The following is a 21,945-nucleotide window of genomic DNA, read 5'->3' as shown; positions in this document are numbered from 1 at the left end:
GCAATTTTGAAAATAGTACTTTTTAAAAACAAGAAACCAATAAATACACTGGAATGAGAATGAAGAGTTAGAGCAAGGATGTTTGTTGGAGTAAAGCCTGGCAGTTTTATTTTAAATGGTCAGAGGTTTTTTTGTCGCATTAGTCGCATAATCTGATGATATCTGATGTATGTTTATAGAAGGTGAAATGTTTGTCAAAAATGACATCTGGAGGTCTTGCTCTTCCTATGTTTTGGAGCAAAATTTTCAGCAACTGCTGGTATTTGTCGACAAGCAGTGTCTCAGACTTGTGAGGACTAAGGAGGAAAAATATTTATTTGCCAGGTGCATTTCCGTAAGAAGCGTAGATTTAGGAATTGTTGAAAAAATATCAAAACTAAAATTTTCTAACTCGCCTCCGAATGTTGAATTTTGGATAATTTTAATGTATGTATATAAAAAAATTGAAATAAAATTAATTGAAATTGAAATAATTGCTTATTTTAATGAGAATAACCTAAAAGAGTTCTAAATTTGAAATAAAATAAAATGTCAACTAACATATCGCCAGCTTGGTTGCAACATCCTGATTAGAAAACAGAAAAATATTAACCGTGTGAATAAAAATTTCACAAATATAAATGAAAATTTTTTGGAAAATATTAACAAACTAGCCTTGTAAGCTTGACAAAAAAATTTTTTTAAAATGATTTTAAAATGAACATCACAAGTGAAATGAAACAGTTGGCAATATTTAGCTGGATGAGTAGCATTGCTGGATACGTAGTTGAATGCATTGCAAGTGATGTTACCATCAGTGGGAGAAACATAATGAGAACATTTGGAAGAACATTCCAGTAAGGATCGTATATTGGTTAGTACTGCGGTTGGCTCGGAAACAAAACACATGGGATTGTCTGGCTCTCCCATCATTCTATATTTCTTGTCAACTGCTGAAGCTAAAATGTGTATAGCATAAAATGTTTGTAGCGTAAAAACGTGGAATAAAATTAACATTTTGATATTTAAATTTTGATTTATAATTATGCCTGAATTAATTAAGTTAATATTTTATTACAAACAATTTCAGTTTGCACGTTTAAATAATATTGCGCAGATGTGCCTTAAATTCCTTAATGCATTTGTGACTACGTTTAATAGAAAGGAGATGAAGCGTGTTTGTATGATTGTGTTGTCTTGTCGGAGCTAATTAATTGGTTGGCAAAATTTAATGAAATTATCAGAGAAACAATTTTTCAAAATAAGAAATAAATTTGCGTCATGTATAGAAAAAATTTTCTTCGAATACAATTTTTTTAAATGAATTTTGCATTATTGAAAATTCTATCTCTACAAAAACATGACGGAGACGTTCTTTTTATTAAAATACACGCCGTTTCGTCCGTTCGTTCATTATAATTTGCTCTATTATTTAGTTTGTATGAAATAAAATTCCTACAGAAACATAAAAAACTACACAGATCCCCACACACCACACATTGTATATTATATATACATTGTATAATTGTATATATAATATATATATATTGAATTCAATATATATATATATATATATATATATATATGTGAAGGAAAAAATAAAGGATAAAATACATATATATATATATATATATATATATATATATATATATATATACACACACAAAAAGATATATATATAAATATATAATGTATATGTATATGCACAACTAAACACATAATAAAAACTCAACAAAAAAACAAAAATCAAACAGCAGATACACGTAAACATGTATTTTTATTTCGGAATGAATTTAATCACGAATCTACGTCCTATTCAGCTGAACACGACAAAATATTTATTCCTTTCTTTACAAGGCAATTAATCATTGGAAATGGAAATGAAACAAATTTTTTGTAGAAGAACATACCTTATGTTATAAACCACCAGTGGCCGATCCAGCGGGCCGGAGCAGAACTTTTTGTATTAAAAATCAGTAAAAGTCAGTGTTTTAGCGAGAAAATGTTGGCCCCCCTTTAAAAATTTTTCCCCAGCCAATCAACACATTGAAAAATATTGAAATATTTTCAAATTTTCCTGCCCTGTCAAGTTTGAATTTTTTTTAATTTGGCCCACCCCTCCCTCTAAAGTTGCCTAGAGATCATCTGCTGTAAATCACGCTGAATTACGTGTAAACAGTTTGTATTTTCATCATAAACAAGAATATTATTTTCTACACTTCTCTATCGAAAAAATTGAAATTTTTTAGTTTAATTTTTACTCAGCAATTTGTTCTGTTTGAGGGGATGCTGTTTTTGCCTTGGAAGTACAATGAAACTTATATTATCCAGCAGGAAGAATTTAATTATTCATTGTTTGCTTATCAGAGGACATTTTGAGGTTCATGTTTGATGACTTCACAAATTTTTAATTTTTACAAGCCTCTTTCAGATTTTTCAACAAATAACTAAAAAAACTATTTGAAAGGAATATTTATTAGCCTTGTCTTTCTTTCATTGACATAAACTTATAATTTGATTCTGCGTTAATGAAGGTTCACAATCTGCTTTAAATGTTCATTTGATTGTTAAATCAATAATAATCGTCTTGTTAATGAAATAGTACAGCAACTGATGTGAATTAAACTCTCTTTTATTAACACGCTTCATTTATTGTTCATTTGTATTTTACATCCATCATTAACACTTTTAATTGATTTTTAATGTCTATCACCTTGTGTTTATCAAATAAATGCTATTTAATCTTGACACAATATACTATACAACATGAACTACACTTTTGTGTTTTGTACAGTTCTGTGTGTGTGTGTGTGTGTGTGTGTGTGTGTGTGTGTGTGTGTGTGTTTGTGTGTGTGTCTGGTGTTTGTGTGTGTCTGGTACAATACAAATGTGTGTATTGTGTAAATATTTGTATATATTATATTGTGTATTTAACATACTCTTTGTATTTTTCGTTATATTGATCTATTCACATGTTTTCATTTACTGTAACTATTTTAAATTATACTATATTCTATATTTACGTCAACTAATTTCACAGGTTTTTTGTTAACAAATTTCTTATTGTTATTAAATTATTTATTATTAAATTAATATAAATATTATTTTTAATAAGTATTTAAAAGTTAATGAAAAGATCATTGAGTTAGAAGTTTTGCATTAGAGGCTTTTACACATTTTGAAAAATGTTGAACAATTTTTTAAATAATTTATGAGTCAAACAAACAATGTAGAAATAATAAGTATTACACTGTGATACAAATTATTATATTAAATTATGCTTAAAACCATTTTTCATTGAAATCTTTGTTGGAAAATGATAATTTTTTTCAGTACATCTTCTTTACATTTGCGTTATAATTATAGTTTGGCGTATGATTATGGTTGAAACAGCGATGAAGGACAACAGCTCAACAGCAGGCAGTGATTAAATAAGAAACGTTGAAATGCCGAGAACCAGCTTGCCTCGAAAATAAAATACGCTCGATTTGAAATCAATAAATTTGTGAAAATGTACTAAAAACAGAACGCATTTAGGAACGCGAGATGGTATAATGGTCAAAGTAGCTGGTTCTGATGCTGTTAGGCTGGGTTCGATTTCAAACAGATCCTTGGCCATCAGCATCAAGCATCATCTCGGCCATCACATTTTCATGTAATGGCCGAGATTCAGTTGTATTAGTGAATGAATGAATGAATGAATGAATGAATGAATGAATGAATTAATTAATTAATTAATGAATGAATGAACGAATGAATTAAGAGAAACATAATAATGATAATAACACAATAACGTATCAAAAATTTTTGACACAGAATATGACATTTAGCAAAAGTATTCTTAAGTAAAACTACTGAAGCATAAGTATTAGAGGCGAACGATGTTAACGTTCATATTTAGTATAGTATACATTTGTCTCACGCAATTAGACCCGGTGAATTGATTTATTGAATGAGTTTAGTTCTGACAGCTTGTTCACAACAAATAATAATTATTATTATTATCATCATCATTATTATCATCATTTTTATAGATTTTATTATTAATATTATAATCTTAATCTAATACTTATTATTAGAATTTCTATCGAAGCAACATTGGGCACCATTTCTACCCCATCTTCAAATGTATCACATCACATAAAGTATAATTACCTTAATAAATTCTTGTGAACATAACTTGTGAACATTAATCCCAAGCTAGCATTAGAAATTGAAGTATTTTATTGTTGAATACTAATGCAATTGAAGTATTTTTGTCCTCCGAGATAGATATCAAAATTTTTTAATTTATCTTTAAACTTGAAGTTTGTGCGTGTTGTCTGTGTCTGTGAGCGTCTGTGTATATGTTTTATCTGTAGTGTGTGTGTGTGTGTGTGTGTGTGTGTGTGTGTGTCTGTGTGTGTTTAAAATTACATACTATTTTTTGTTCTGCCAAATTTAGTTCTGCAATAACTTTATCTGGAAAAAAAGAGATCATTTCAGCTCATTCAACATTGCTACCATTATTTAAACAGATTTAATGTGTTTGTATGCCGTATGATGCGGTTGACTGACCAAACAAACAACAGCAAAAAATCTATCGTTAGATCAATAAATTTAAAAGCAATTAACCAACCCTTGTACGTTTTTAAAATACATGAGCACAAACAAAGATACAATTTCGCCCTTACATCGATTATTGGAGGTATGGAGAGCCAAAGGGGGCTTGCCCCCATCTTAATGTTTTGCATTTACGCTCCAGAGAATCGTTTGAAATCGGAGGATAACTTACATCACGAGCCATCGCAAACAGCAGACGATCACGTACTCTGAATGCTGTAACAATCCTTTCTATAATTAGCTATAGTCTACAAGGTGCAATGTATGATGCACGTCTGTTGAATTGAAGTCGTCCGCTTGAGAGACTCAGGGTCCACCGAGTCAGCAGAACAATTGAATTCCATTCATCTCTGTGTATGAAACTCCACCTATTTGTTATATATATATATATATATATATATATATATATTATATATATATTTATATTATGCACATTTGTTATAAATATATATATGTATGTATGTACATATATGTATATATATATATATATATATATATATATATATGTATGTGTGTTATCATATTATACTGAACTTACAAAGGCTTAGAAATGCATGTGCGTATGTATGTTATATATGAATTTATCAGATAAACGATTGTGTGTTAACTAGATTGTTATCAATTATACATATGCATAATCTATATTATCATGAACATGAACACAAACATCCAGCAATTGTATTCAAAATGAGGAGCGTAACATAACTTAAAGGATAGACGCAATTACACTTCTTATTGGTTTTTAGAATGTAATTAATTATCCTTTATTACCAAAGCATAATTGTTGGTTTTAAAAATACAATCATTTATAGGAGCAGTTAAGCTACACAGTAGGAATATAAAGAAATATAAATAATTTCATGAATATAGAAATGTGTGCGTGTGTAGATATGTCTTGCTATGTTTAAATAGAGAAGATAAATTTAATATAAAGTTTTGCATACATATCATAATAATTAATTAATATATATATATATATATATATATATATATATATATATATATATTTCTATATCTAACAACTAACAAACGACATTTTGAAAAGCTATATAAACATAAAACACAGTGCAAGAAACCAGGTAGTTCAGAATCGCGGTGTACCTACATGTAGGTGATTAGATGACGGAAGAGGGACAAACAAACTTGTAATCGGAGCTAGTGCACTGGTACAGTGAGGTCATCATACAATTTAAAGGATGACCAGTAACGTTCTTTTTAACTAATTTGCATCTCAGCGTACTATCCTTCTATCAGCGACCTCATCCAAAGATATTTATGGTCATTTAATTATTAAAAATTTTTTTGGAAAATTTGAAGTGGTAAATATAACGGTGCTGTGCGTGTGTGCGTGTGTGTGCAGGCTTGGAAAAGTTTCTGGAAGTGTGTGGAAAAAGTTTGTGGATAAATTTTTAGAGATGGCGTTCGTTAAGAATGGAGATTGTAAGAGAGGAGTGGCGGTGCTCATTTGTTCACTCATGTTCATCATCTACGTCATGTTGGCCGCTGTCATACTTGAAAGAGGTTTGTTTGTGTTGTCGTTTGTGTTTTCGTTGTTTATCTTGTTGTTGCTGTTGTTGGTGGGATTGTTGTTGGTGGGATTGTTGTTGGTGGGATTGTTGTTGTAGAAATGGTAGGGTTTCTTATTATAAACATTTTTTTCTAAATAATTCAGATAAGTTAAATAAGTTGCATAAGTTAAATAATGATGAAATAACTACGGTTTGAAAGGAGGCTGTAGGAACAAAATGTTGGCTCGTTGGTGGCTGACTATTATTGTATAGCTATTAATCTCTTGTATTTATTGATTATAAGATTTTTATTAAAAGGTTAATGCTGAACTTATTTATAAAAAGCAAATCATACCTTAACAAATGCACTCGTTCTTCTCCAGTTTCCCGTTCAACGGACCCTGGTGATGCTTGTGAGTTTAACATGAATCATTCAAAATAAATTTTTAATTCCAATAAACTAAGTGAATGTACGTACCTTAAGCACTGTTAATTTTATTGCAACATTTAACACTATCTTAAGCATTGTAACTCATTTAAACATTTGGTCATAAAGAATTTCAACCCCTACTCCTAATGTCTGTCTATTAAAATGTTATTAAAGTTAAATTTTATAAATAAAAAATTAAATTAAAATAAATTAAGTGGAAATAAAAATTTTCTTCACAGTAAAAAACAAATTATAATCTGACAAAGTTTATTTAAAATCGCAAAGTATGGGACACGTGCAATGTTTCAGAAACTGGAAGGAACTTCTCCTTGCTTTTCATGGAGAACAACGAGTCAAGTTTGACTCACCGACTGGAGATCTACCCGGCATACAGGTTCAACAGGGACGTCGACCTCAAACTGACCTGGTCCGCCTACAACCTTTCCCTTGTTAACATCACAACACTCGTTTGTTACATTTCTCTTTTTTCATTTTCAAATTATAATTAATACTGAAATTAATGATTGAATTTTTGGCTCAATGATTTGAAAGTTTTTAGATTTTATTGTTCGGGCTAAACAATTAAATTAACTGAATATTTATTTCTATCCTATAATACTGTAGAAAGCAGGCAGAACTCTGTCTGATACATTTTTTAAAAATCATTTCTAAATATAACTTTTTCTCCAAAATATTTCATGTACCATACAAATTTCATAAATTACAAATTCAAATAAATATTGAAATGAATGAGCACACATAGAATGAATGAATACAGGTTGGAGGGCCGTTGGTGGTGGCTGTGCCAGGCAGGCTGGAGCTGAACATGACGGAGAGGGCTTGGAAGTCCATTAAGATTGAAGTGGGGGAATTTTTTCCAGTGTTTAGTTTTTAATTTTTAAAGTAATTATCATGTATGTAAATTAGAAACTTTTTTATAGAAATATTGAATGCTGAGAGAGGCAAAAGGGAACTTTTCTTTGAAATATTTACTGAAGGCAACTAAATGTGAAATCAACCTTACAAAACATGTTCAAGAACAAATTACACAATATCAACAACTCTCGCCAACAGGCCAGCGACAAGATAGGTGTCTACGCCATGAACAGACACGAGGGGACCTGTGATGGGTTCATGGTTCTCCCTCATCACATGCTCGGAACCAAACATTATGTCGTCTGCTACTTTCCAGAGGTCGGTGTTGTTTATCGGAAATTTTCATTTATTTTTGGGATTTTATTTAATTAAAATATTCAGCATATTCTGTCGATAAAATCTTTCTTAGTGTTTTTTGTTTTAAGAACTTTACAAACTCCTCTACTTTCAAATTATCAAAAATAATTTAGAATTTTGTACTTGATTCATTCTAATCCAAAAGCAAACATTTTTTTAAATTGAAGGCGCTTGTTAAAATGGGTTAGACTGTTTGTATCATAATATAATGGAATAAATGCAATATGACAGAAAAATTGTTAAGTTGGTTTAATGTATCGGTAGAAGGGGTTGCCTATCAACATTGCATCTTCTGTTAAGTATGCAAATGCGTTAAATGTTAAAGGTCCCAGGATATTGTGTGCTTATGTGTACTTGTGTGGTATCTTACTTGCAATGCAACTGCAGCTGAACAATGGTTGATCAGTAAATCAGTAAAGCCAGTAAATCAAAACTTTTGTTGATTTTCAACACTCTGTTCACCATCGTCATAACATTTGCACGTTATATTTTAACCAATTTCAATTTTTTAACTTAATTTGAAATTTTGTTTGCTAATGTATTCTCAAACAAAACAATCAATTCATTCTAATTCAGTTTGGTTATTATTCATTCTTTTTGAAAGAAAAGGAGTGTGGGCGTTGAAACGATCGTCACGATTATTATTATTAATCTGATTGTTTGCACGCATCTCGTTGAATCATGTCTTCACTCACTCCAATCACTACCTTTTAGAATTTGTTAATATTTCTATCACAAGTCACTTCATGACATTTGCCAATAACTCTATTACTGTTGTTCTTATTCGTTTTTAACTATTTTGTCGGGCGTAATATTAGATATTTATGAATATTTAATATCTACGTTGTATCATACGCGTGTGTGATATACGTGTATGATACAGTTGTATCGAACACTTTTATCATGAACTTGTATCATGAACTTGTATCAAGATTTGATCTGGCATAATCTTAAATACTAATGTTAATTTTTTTTAATGTTCCATGCATAATTTATTAATTTATTCAATCTTCCTTGGCGCACCTTGGTCCATACTTTTATTTTTGATCATCCAAGATGAATTACGGCATTCGATGATGAATTATTTAAAATTTCAAACATTATCCCAAAAAAAACAAAAAAAATTAAAATATAATTAACTTTTAATAAATTTGAAATTTGTTTTGCCACAGAACAAGCAGACTCAACTCGCCTTCGCCTCGGTAGAGAGCAACACAACGGTGGTCCTCTCCTTGCGAGCTGCAACGCGGCCCTCACTCGTCATCAGGTGGAACAACTTGACGTACAGAGGCGGCTCCAACATCACCTTCAACCTCGATCGAGATGAAACCGTGCAAATAAAATCCAATGGAGATCTCACTGGATGTGGCGTCTTCTCCGACAAACCAATCGCTGTTTTTAGCGGCAACGACTTAACGAAGGTAGCGGAAAAAGTTGATATCATCAACGAAGATAATTTAACTCTAAATTATTTGGTAGAACAAATTCCTGACGTGAGCCATTGGGGCACGAGGTTCTATCTGGCACCTTTCATTTCATCTAACAACAGCGATAGCTCAGATTACCAGGTTAAAATTGTCTGCTCAAATCCCGGCACAAATATTGTTTTATATTTGTATGATCAACCATCGAGTATATTCTGCAGCAATTCTGGAGACTCTAACAAAACTTTCATTCCATATAATAAGGCTGTATCCATCCACTCAAACTATCCAATCCTGGTTGCTCAAATATTTGGAAGTACGTTCACAAGAGGTCCCTCCATGGCCATCATCACTCCCGTCGAAAAGTTCAACTCATTCTACACATTCTCGACAGCATACAGTGAGTCAGCAGACATTCAGTTCAATCATTACATCCACATCGTCTCCACTTTCAACGAGACAAAAAACCTTCGTCTGAATGATCGTGAAATAGCGCAGTCGATCAAATGGTCGTCATTCACTGATAACTCGACTTACGTCTGGTGCATGCTCCAACTGCGAGAAGGTTTGCAGGCCATGCACAACAGCAACAAGATGCAGTTCGGTGTCACGGTGCTGGGCGATTCAAAAACTGCCAAGTATTGCTCATACGCCTACTCAGCTGGGCTGTGTTCTTGAGAGATGTACTATGTTGATAGGATGCATGTTTGCATGTACAGTAATCGTGTTTTTTAAATATGCTCATTTTGTGTGAAAAAAAAACTTAATGATTAAAATGAAGAGAGTCGTTAAAAAAATTTGACATCGTGTCACCTGTCTTCCAAGTCAAAACTCTTGTATTAACGATGTAATAATGAAATGGCTTTGCAATAGAAGTTAGTGATATATATTATACACACACACACACATAATTGTAATTGCTCAATATATACAACATATGCTCAATCAATGTATTTGTTTCCCGTACTACTTACAGTCTTGTGCTGTTTGTCTGCTGTTGTGTATCATTTGTTGAATATACAAATAGCTCAGCAAACATATGTGTTTGTTAACAATTTATTTTAATGGATTCTTGTAATTAATTATTATTTGCTAATTTTAATAAGACATTTTTTGTTGTGTTTGGTGCCATTTTTTTAAGGAGAATTTTTTTATTTTTGGAAGGATTTTCACGTAATATTTGTTGAAATTTCTGTTATGTTTTTGTTCTATTTTTAACAAATATAATCTTCCTATATCAATCAATTTTTCTATTTGAATTAGAATTAAAATTAAAATAAACTTACATGAAATGAAAACAAATATGACTACAATGGGTTTTTGGATGATCGGATCACATTGCATTTGATCCATGTAACAGCTAGTTAGCGTCATTGTTATGCCAGCGCAACATTCTTCAAGAAACTTTTAATTTTTTCAAAATATTTATGGAATTAAGTTAAATAAAATCCTTCTTAAATTAATTTTTTATTGAATCGACAAATAAAAATACCATCTATGGAATGTAGTGAAAATAGACCTACCGAAAAATAGTACGTGACATTGATCTTGGTAAACATTCATTTAAAAATCTCAACAAAACGAATCAAACGTGATGGAATATTGTAATTTAACTTTCAAATACGCAACACAATTTCACGATTTTTTTTAATTTGCCGTTTTTATAACAGAAAAAATTCACATCATTCCAACATAGTTCATATTTAAATAACTCGTTCTATCTGTGATTAACAAGCATGAATTTGCATAAACAAAAATCAATCAATCGATCAATTAGTTTATAAAGCGCTATTTCCGCGATGTTCAACAGCGCTCCTCAATGAATTTTGCAAACAGATGGGTCTTGAGATGCGCTCTGAACTTCGTAAGTGATGGAGAAGTAGTCAGAGAAGAAGGTAGAGAGTTTCAGAGAAAAGAACCAGAGAAAACTATAATGCAGATTTAGCAAAAAAGTGTTTAACACGAATTAAGAAGAAGCGAGAACAAGAAGACGATCGTAAACCGGGGCGTTTAGGTTCAATTAATATATCTGATAAGTACTTAGGAAATAATTTAGATTGAGACATATACATAAATGTTCAAATTGTAGGTAGCCAGTGCAAGAGAACAAGATATGGAGATATATGAGAAAAGAAAGGGGCACGAGCAACTAGACGAGCAGCAGAGTTAAAAGCTTTACTTAAAGGATAGAGTATAGAGTCAGGAAGACCATAGTAGAGCGAGTTACAATGATCAATTCTAGATAAGACTAACGAAGTAACAAGAAGGAGAAGAGTAGGATCGTCAAGAAAAGGCAAAAGTTTTTTTTACTCTCATTAGATGAAAGTAAGAACTTCTAGCAGCACTATTAATCTGAGAAGAAAGAGACATGCTAGAATCAAAGTTTAAGCCTAGACTATGAAACTTATGAGGAACATTCGTAAGATAATAAAAAGAATAGTAACTGATACACGAAGAAATACAAAATACAAATAAATAATATTATCCCAAAATAAATTTAAGACTAGTGTACATACAACAACAAAAAATTGATTATTCTTGAAAAATTTTAAGATACAGTCAATTGGATTGGTTATATTAACTTTTCATGGTATTAGTAGAACGCACACTTCAAACAATGATAATTAGCTGTTCATTGATGAAGCCTTCATCACTGCGATTTAAATAAACTAGTAAATTGTCAGTTGTTTTTAAATATCTTATCAAATCATCATCATTTAACAATAAATTATGATGACAACCGCAACAACACTATTTTTATATATTTATTATTATTAATTAATTACGTATATATGTATATACATATATACATATATATATATATATAATTATTGTAGAAATATTGTTATTCTTTAATTTAAATATTACAACACTATTTGCAAACATACATTTATACACACATACACCTACACATACTCTTCACATACACACACACACACACACACACACACACACACACACACACACACATATATATATATATATATATATATATGTTGGTAATAGACCATAATTTTTACAATATTCTATAAATTCTACCGAATGTTTGGCGTTAATATGTTTGTAGTTCGTTTTTTCGATTTTTCTCACTAAAGTTTTTTGGTGAACGTTTAGTTTATTAAAATTCAAAATAAACTTATTTTTCGAATTCATGCTGCAAATAAGGCCATATTTCGATTCCGAATGAATCATCGTCAGTGCTCCTTGTTGTATATATAGGGAAATATTGACTTTGTCAAAATTAACTTTGACGTTGTAAAAATTAACTTTGGTGTTGTAAAATTGAACTTTGATGCGAATTAGGTGTCAGGTTTCTTAATTGGCTGGTCATCTTCTTTGGTCTCCTTTTCTTCATCGATAGCATCATATTCTTCTTTGTCACTATTTACGATGCTAGTTCTTATTACTTCTTTGTTTTCGTTGTTGGTTAAGCGCCGGGTTGGAAGTGAGGTTGTCATTTTTTGTTGTATATTTATTTTTGGTTTATTGATGTCGATTAGGACTGCTTCTGCAATTATAAGATGCGTGTAGTTGCTGTTCTGGTATATTACTTTGGTGTTGCTGTCGAGGATTTCACGGCTTATTGTGATTGAGTGTGTTGAGTCCAAATGAGATTTGATAGCACCACTCTGCTTATGCATCGTAAGCCTTCTAGTCAGTGAGGTAGTAGTAATCCCGATATATGAGTCATGTTGACGTGCACAGCCGTCAAAGGAGCAATTAAATTCATATATTACGTGATTACGCTTTAACTCAGAGTTATCTCTAGGACTGCAGTTGTTTTTCAGTATTAGGTGAGACGTCTTTTTATTGTTGTAATAAATTCGGAGTTTAACTTTACTATTTGGGTTGGTTGGTGTGACATTTTTATTGATGATATGCTTAAGAATAGCTTCATCTACCTTGTATGCTGTTGACATGTGATTTCTGTAATACAAGATGATGTCGTTATCTTGATTGTTGGTACTAGGAAGGTTATTGCTGTGTAGTAATTTGTTTTTAACAATCTTTTCAATAGAGTAAGTCTTATATCCATTGTTTACAAGCAGGTTAGTGACCCTCTTTAATTCAGCGTCGCGATTTTCAATATCGGAAGAGTGTGTGAATGCCCGGTTCACAAATGATTTTATTGTGCTGCTGTGTTCAGTGCATTCACTTTGTCCATTCAAACAAATTGCTGTATTCGTTTCTTTGACATAGACCGCGGTTTTGAATCGTTCTTCGCCACGGGTGACCAACACATCGAGGAAAGGTAAACGTTGTTCCTTTTCACTTTCAATGGTAAATCTAAGTTTTGATTTGTTTAAGGTACCAAGAAGTTGGGTGATTTGTTCAGGATCGTTATAGGAGACAAAGATATCATCCACGTATCTGGCGTAGATATTTGGTTTTAAACTTGCATTGTTTTTGAATGTTTCATTCTCCAGCTGTTCTAGGTAAAAACTGGCAAATAGGACGCCAAGGGGGGAACCCATAGCGACACCATCGATTTGCTTGTAAAGTTTGCCTGTGGGGCTGTGGAATGGTGCTTCAGTAGTGCAATTTTTACAACGTCAAAGTTAATCTTGACAAAGTCAATATTTCCCTATATATGCAACAAGGAGCACTGACGATGATTCATTCGGAATCGAAATATGGCCTTATTTGCAGCATGAATTCAAAAAATAAGTTTATTTTGAATTTTAATAAACTAAACGTTCACCAAAAAACTTTAGTGAGAAAAATCGAAAAAACGAACTACAAACATATTAACGCCAAACATTCGGTAGAATTTATAGAATATTGTAAAAATATATATATATATATATAAATCAAATCAAATTTGGACTCTTTAGACAACACAAAAAATTGTTTAATTAATTAATAATTATAAATTACGTAATTAATATGGTCTGCTGTACAATTGAAGCTGAAGCAACATAAGCAAGTAGGGATAAAAAAATAATTATTCATAATAATTATTCTCATAATATTTCATAATTTACATATTTTATTTTTACAGATTTTTAAAAAGTTTCAATATCTCAGCAACATTTTGTGTTTTTTTTTTATTTGGAAAGTATTCCGAACATTACAACACACTTGTATAGCAACAATACAATATGTGACCACTGATCAGTTTGTGTGCTTGTGTGTTTGTTTGTGTGTGTGTGTGTTTGTTTGTGTGTATGTGTGTATGTATATGTGTATCTATGTATCTATGTATCTATGTAATTTCATCTTCATCGCTTTTTTATCTGTCATATAATTCTCTCATAAAAAATTAAAAATCTCATATTTAATACAATTACACCATTGATATTACATCAAAGGACATTAAACAGCATTTTTAATATATTTTCAGAGACATTTTACAACTTTAAAAACTTTTTAAAAGTTCGAATCAAAAATTATTTTCAATTAAATGAGTTTTTAACAACCTTTCAATAAGCTTGTTTATATATTATGTAGTAAAGAAATAATAATGTAATAACTCAAAAGACATTTAATTGTTAGGACTTCGGAACAATTTCAATAGAATGATTTATTTCATTCAGTAGGTGACGGAGTTAATGAGGTCCAAGCTTGTGCTGTGTGTCGCTCTGCCCGGGTTCGAATCCTGTTGTTTGCTGACGATGACCGAGTGAGGTTGTGGCGTGTTCTCTGCCGCCACCACATCGGCGATGTTGTGGAGAATGGAGGATGTTGAGGTAGTTGTGTGGGCGTTGATAACGGTGTTGTTGTTGATGTTGTGGTTATTGTTACTGTTAATGGTGCTACTGCTGCTGCTGTTGTTGACGATGACAACCTGTGTGTGGTTTTTGTTGTTGTTGTTACTGTTAGGAAAAATTAGGGAAGAATTGTTTGATTGATTGTAAATGCTCAGATCGCTGTTGTTGGTGTTGTTGCTGCTGCTGCTGTTGTTGCTGCTGTTGTTGTTGTTGTATTTGGTCAACGACTGATGGTCTGCAGACGCGTTGTTGTTGCTGTTGTTGCAGTTGTTGTCGTTGTTGAAGAGGTTTGGTGTAACAGCAGGTTTGAACAAGCTGGACGATTGAAGTATGCTGTATTTGTTGCTGATGTTGTTGCTAACGTTGATAAAACTGTTGATGTTGTTGCTCATGTTATTGCTGTTGCTAATAATGATACCATTGTTGCTAGAATTGTCAGTTCGGTTACTGTTGTTGTTGTTTGAAGTTTTGTTGTTGTTTTGTACTGTGGCGTTGTTGTTGTTTACTGTGTTCCCACTATTATTATTATTATTATTATTGTTATTATTGTTGTTGTTGTTGTTATTGTTGTCTGGATCAGTTGATTTGGATGACTTGTCAGACTTCGGCCTGGTCTCTAGGTAAGCTTTCTTTCCTCGCTTCCATTTCATGCGCCGGTTCTGAAACCAAATCTTCACCTGATGATGATGATGATGATGATGATGATGATGATGATGATGATGATGATGGTGGTGGTGGTTGTTGGCCATGTTGTTTCCAAGTTCAGTTTGGTGAAAATATCACAAGGTGAAATAAAACAAGTGTGTCTGTAAAATGTACATTACAGCTTGGGTGTTTCACGGATTGACGTTCGTTAATAACTCTGGTTACAGTATACGCACATGCAAATCGGTGCTTGTGGTGAAGAAAAGTTTGCACGGGGACAACACCCCATCCCACCAACACGCATGTGGTAACGTATCATAGTTTCGTTCACTCTGTGATCACTTGTCGTTAGCCACTTTGTTGGTGTTGTGCCTTCCATCTATCTCGCTCACAAAATCATTTTAAACGTATCTACACGCGCGATCAATGAAATTTCTGGCAAGTGGAAAATAAAAGAATGAAATAGAAGGAAGAGAGGGCAAAAGAAATAAAAAAACGAATGAAATAAGGGAGAGAAACAAAAAGTTTAAAAAGAGAGAGAAATAGTGAGAGAGAGAGAGAGAGAGAGAGAGAGAGAGAGAGAGAGAGAGAAAGAGAGAGAACATGACGCAAAAGAGCATGAGCGGCTCACGAGATGAAAGAATAATCACTTAGCATTCAATTGCGGGCTGTCCGTGACGTCATCCCCCTGGCCTAATTAAGACCCGCCCTCTACTTGCTTTAATTTATTCATTCCCATCATTTCATCCTTCCTTCCTTCACTGCAACATTTATTTTCTTTCATGCTGCACTTTCGTTTCCACGTTTTCCATCCAGCTTTTCGGGCACTTGTTACCGACGATGTTTCCAACGTGTGTGTGTGTGTGTGTGTGTGTGTGTGTGTGTGTGTGTGTGTGTGTGTAAATGAAACTGTACATGTGTGTCTGTGTGTGTTTATACAGGCGTATATGAATATATGATATATATATATATATATATATTTATATATTCTTGCGTGTATGTTCAAATGGGTTTGTGTATATATGCATGTATTGATGTAATTGTAGGGTACCCTTTAACTAATGTGCATGTGTATCTATATAAGGTTGCATAGTTATAAAGATGTCCGTGCTATGCGAGCATGTGAGTGTGAGCGTGTGTATAATTTGGTTTCTATCATGATGTCATGTCATATTTCTATGCATTTGTGTGCGTGCGTGTGTGTATGTGCTTGTAAACGTGCGTTAACTTATGATAAGTGTTTGTGCAAATTAATTTATGCATATTCATCCATGTGTATGCAATGTGATGTACACTGCATAGCCAGCTAGTTATATGAATGTTGTTGTGCAGACGATCGTGAAAAAATTAATTTAAATACATCCATACATGTGTTTGTTCTTCTTGACTGACATGTAAGAGTGGATGTTGTTTGTACGACACGTTCATACGTGTGTGTGTGTGTGTGTGTGTTTGTTTGTAAAAATTCGTTCGTACAACATGTTCATGTGTGTACGAGTTTGTGTTTTGAAAACGTTTACTGGATGCTATGAATGATAGGAAATTTTCATTGACACGACAGAAAATTAAAATTATGAGAGGTCAAGTTTCAGTTCTGAAACAGTTTGCCATAAAGATGAATAAACTTTCACGATTAACACAATTTGAAAAAAATTTGATAAAAATATACAGATAAGTAGATAGATTAATAAAATATATATTGATGGATGGATGGATGGATGGATGGATTCATGGATAGATGGATGGATGGATGGATGGATTCATGGATGGATGGATGGATTCATGGATTCATGGATGGATGGATTCATGGATGGATGGATTCATGAATTCATGGATGGATGCATGGATTCATTTATATAACTACAGTTATATGAATAGATTAAGGATGGATAAATGGCCAAAAAAGAAAGAAAGAAAGTTAAAAAAAAAGAAAAAGAGAGAATGAGTGAGAGTGTGTGTGCATTATAGATGAAATATTATTAATGGCCTACACAGATTAACCACGCTGCTCAAGAATATTCACGCTTCATTTAACTCGAGTTCCATGGATCGTGTGTGTGTGTGTGTGTGTGTGTGCGTGTCTGTGTGTTTGTTGGTGTGTGTGTGTTTGGGGATGTAGGTTTACGTATGTTTTTACATTTGTATGTTTGAGTATTTCATACAGATTGTTGTTTTTATTAATTTGTTCATCTATTTTTTAAGGGTTTTTTTGTCATTTGTTTTAGTGTTTGTTGCTTCTTTGTCCAGTAATTCATTTGTTGATATGTGTGCTTGTGTGTGCGCGAATGTGTGTGCGCGAATGTGTGTGTGTGTGTGTGTGTGTGTGTGTGTAAATAAAAATGACGGCACACGAGCATGTTAAAAAGCGTGATATGTTGAAACATAGAAACAGCAACAACTCATAAAATATGAGGAGGACATCATCATCTCGTTCAAGATCTGATTGTAAAACGTGTTGGATATCTCTACTGCTCTCTGCTGCTGATGTATGTGTCTTTGTTAGTCTGTCTCTTTCTTTTTCTATCTCTCTCTCTCTCTTTTTCTCCTTGTTTAATCTCTTTTCCCTCTCTTCTATCTTTCTATTATTTTCTTATCTATAAAAACACGAGCAAAGTTTTTTAATTCTTAATACTTCGTCATCTCGTGAAAAGGTTAGAAGCTAAGCTAGATAAAAATAAAGATACAAGTTGTCCATTACCTGTACTGTAAATTTTCAGTCTATTGACAATGTATAGTGAATTCCATTTATTTAGATTTCTTCTTTCATCATCATCATTATCATCATCGTTAGTATCATAATGATAATTATCACTACATGTATTATTCAAGTTTTGTGGCTATTGTCATCATTATCATCACATCATCACATCATCACCATCACATCATTATCATCACTACATCACATGATTATCATTGCACAGGGCAGTAAAAAATCAACTTACGCATATATTTGAATACAAGTTCTTTCTTAGAGGCACACACACACATACACACACACATACATACATACACACATACACACATACATACACACATACAAACATACATACATACATACATACATATATACATACATACATACATACATACATACATACACACATGCAAACACGAATGTTTGTAGACGATAGCGCATATAAACTGTGGAGGCCATGATGAGATGCAGATTAAAACGAGATGTTTCGTGATTGGTCGGTGAGATCATCAATCAGGAACCAATCAGCGATCAGTAGCAGTAGCAGTAGCAGTAGTAGCAGTAGCAGAGATATTATTTAGAGATATGTGTGTAGTTTTGAGAGTGGCAATTTGTGAAAGTAATCTGCTATGCTGCTTTCTGAGGGCCGGTCCAGATGAATAATATGAATAATAATAAGTTGTTTCCATGGAGATTTGAATAATATGAATAATAATAACATGTCGTTTCCACTGAGATTTGAATATGAATAATAATAATAAATAATAATAAATGATATAATTATTTGTTTACAAGGACGTGTGACTTAAATATGCGTATGTGCATTAACTTTTTATCAATAATAATGTAATAACTATGGTATCTGATGATGTTGGTGTTGTTGGCTGGCTGATTTACGGTTACAGTAAATTGAAATAATCGGTATTTGTTGTTGGGCTGATGTTTGTAGCTATGGGTTGATGTTGTTGTTTTTGGTTGATGTTTTTGTTGTTGGGTTGATGTTGTTGTTGGTGGTGATATTGTTGTTGTTGAGTTGATGTTGTTGTTGGGTTGATGTTGTTGCTTTTACTGTTGAATCGATGTTGTTGTTGTTGGGTTGTTGTTGAGCTTATGTTGCTGTTTTTTATACCGTTTTTGTTGTCAAACTTGTAGCAAGAGTGTGCAAACGTACACATTCGCACACGCACAGAATACATACAAAACACAAGCACAACACATGCACAACACATACGCAACACATACGAACGAATCAAACAAGACTGAAACTCATAAATCACCAAGATTCTTCATACATCATTTTCCAATTTTGTTTTCATATGAAATAATTAGAAACCATCTATTGGATTTTTAAAACAACCAACAAATTTTTTGTTGTGAGCGAAAAAGAAAATGTTTCTTCGTTACTATCGTTAGCTTCAAAATCGAGCGTTAAATACAATGGAAAAAATTGTAAAGAGAGAATTTTTTAAGAAATTTATTCTACCATAATTTAAAAATGAATCAATCAACTAACTGACCCTATTGCTAGCTACTTTATGCAAATTGACAAACAAGACTAAGCTGATAATTAGCTCGTCAATAAGCATATATTTTAATCCATCAGTTAATTTTAATCATTCAACTAAACGATTAACTAAAAATAAACTAAGCTGTAATTTAATCAACCATTAAAGTGGCTAATCAAATAGTGAAATATAAATAAATTAAACATCCATTCAAACTATCTTATTTAAGAACCAATCAATTAGAAAAAGCAGACAACTATCCAAAAAAACTATCCAACTAAATAGCTAAAAAAACCTGACAAACCAGCCACTCAACCAACACAATCAAACGTGTCAACTTACCAGCAACCGACCAACCAACACTCCAACTAGCCATCACAAGCAAACTCACTAACCTACCAGCAACTAACTAACACAACAACCAGCCACCACAAATAAGCAAACCAACCTACTAACAACTATCCAGTCCACCAACCTGTGTTTCCGTGAGACATAGTGACGTAGCGACTTCAAACCTCTTAGGCCTAGAAAGGTACTTGCTCATTCTAAACTGCCTCTCCAGTTCCAAGAGTTGCTGGCTTGTGAACGCTGTACGTGGTCTTCTTGTCTTTCCGAGAAGAGATTGCTGCTGGGCTGTTTGGGTGGGGGTTAGATGATGGGAGGTTTATGATTGGTTGGTGCTTCAACGAAAATTTCAAAAAAATTAACATGGGAAAAATTCATATAATGCACCGTCTGTACACTACTATTCAGGTATGAATTAGTTAATAAATTCTATGTTCAGTCACATGTGTGTGAGAGAGAGAAAGAGTTTGCATACGTGTTAGTGCGTGTCTGTATGTGGTGTGTGTGTGTGGTGTGTGTGCGTATGTGTGTGTATATGTGTGTAAAAAAATGCTACACAGTCAAATATGAACACACATAAAACAGGACGTTGTAGCAGATATGATAAAGGATATCTGATTAGGGACAAGTTTGCGCGGAATGCAAGGCAGCCTACAACATCCCGCATTAATTCATTGGCACAAGCTCCTACTTCCGCCGCGACTTATGAATCTATAACATTTATTTCCACAGCTCCATCTTATCCGACACGCAATATCTTTGATTGTTATGTTGTCATTTGTTTGCTCGTTTGTTCGTTCGTTCGTTTGTTTAGTTTAGTTGTTTGTTCGTTCGTTTGTTTAGTTTGTTTGCTCAGTGGTATGGTTCTTTATATTTTACCATTATGTTTGTATTCGTCAAGTGCTTCGTGTTTCAAAGTTTGTTTATTGAAGTTTAGATTTAAAACTAAACAAATTAATTTAAATCATGCCATTTCTAATTTGGAGTTTTAATAAATATTATCAATATTATTTATTGTTCTTTGTCAAACATCATGGCAGACATTGCATAGAAGCACGCGCAATTATACATACATACAGCCACGGAACTCCACCCAAATCTGGACGTTGGGAGTAAAAATCTTCACTTGGGTTAATTTTTTAATTGATTTAGAATTTTTTAAATTTAATAAGATGGGTGGTTCCGCTAATGTCATCGGCAACAAATGGTCTTTAATTTATTGATAGCCACCAAAATTAAAATTGTTTCTACTAGTTTTCCCATAATTAAATTTCTCATCCTAAAGAGTTGACTCAACTGCAAGCACACACTCACGCACGCACGCACACACACACACACACACTCACACACTCACACACACACACACACTACTATACGTATAAATATATATACTTACGAGTAAAATTCGCATTTGTAAAGTCACAAGCTAAAAGTATCCCAAACGTGAATGAAATTGGAAATGTATGGGAGCTTTCAGGCAAGATTAATTAGTTGGTCTGACTGCGAAAAAGTTCCGTGTTGAATGTTTTTGGCCTTTTGTGTATGTTTGTGAGTGTGTGTGCGTGTGTGTGTGTGTGTGTGTGTGTGTGTGTGTGTGTGTGTGTGTGTGTGTGTGTCTGTGTGTATGTGTAAGTAGAAAAATGAAAGAGAGAAATAAATGGATAGTTATATAGATAAATGGGTGGATGGAATAGCCAATCTGATGGATGGACCGAAAGATGAAAAAAATATTTGATAAAATGGTAGTAGATGAAGTTGCGTGGAGTGGCATTGATAAGATGATCTCGCGCTCCCACACTAATCCTCGCTCATTTCCGAGATCTTGTAAAGCTAATGGCGTGGAAATGCAAAATTAAATTAACAAACTA

At 32.8% G+C, this 21,945-nt stretch overlaps 2 protein-coding genes across 2 annotated transcripts; one reads left to right on the top strand and one right to left on the bottom strand.

The window, feature by feature from the left end:
* Window positions 1-5,996: 5,996 nt before the first annotated feature.
* HELRODRAFT_192173 (hypothetical protein) lies at window positions 5,997-9,861 on the top strand (the record flags this gene model as incomplete). Its single annotated transcript, XM_009021904.1, has 5 exons — window positions 5,997-6,102; window positions 6,829-6,986; window positions 7,298-7,381; window positions 7,594-7,713; window positions 8,925-9,861. 5 exons carry the CDS (start codon window positions 5,997-5,999, stop codon window positions 9,852-9,854), a joined length of 1,398 nt encoding a protein of 465 aa, XP_009020152.1. The 3' UTR covers window positions 9,855-9,861.
* A 5,649-nt stretch (window positions 9,862-15,510) lies between these two features.
* On the bottom strand, window positions 15,511-20,369 carry HELRODRAFT_147264 (hypothetical protein; the record flags this gene model as incomplete). Its single annotated transcript, XM_009021903.1, has 2 exons — window positions 15,511-15,564; window positions 20,208-20,369. Coding segments are annotated over 2 exons (216 nt in total), but the record flags the coding sequence as incomplete, so codon positions are not given.
* Between the last annotated feature and the right edge of the window lie 1,576 nt (window positions 20,370-21,945).

Source organism: Helobdella robusta (assembly GCF_000326865.2).
Source record: "Helobdella robusta unplaced genomic scaffold HELROscaffold_30, whole genome shotgun sequence".
NCBI lineage: Eukaryota > Metazoa > Annelida > Clitellata > Rhynchobdellida > Glossiphoniidae > Helobdella > Helobdella robusta.
This window is presented reverse-complemented; position numbering and strand designations above follow the sequence as displayed.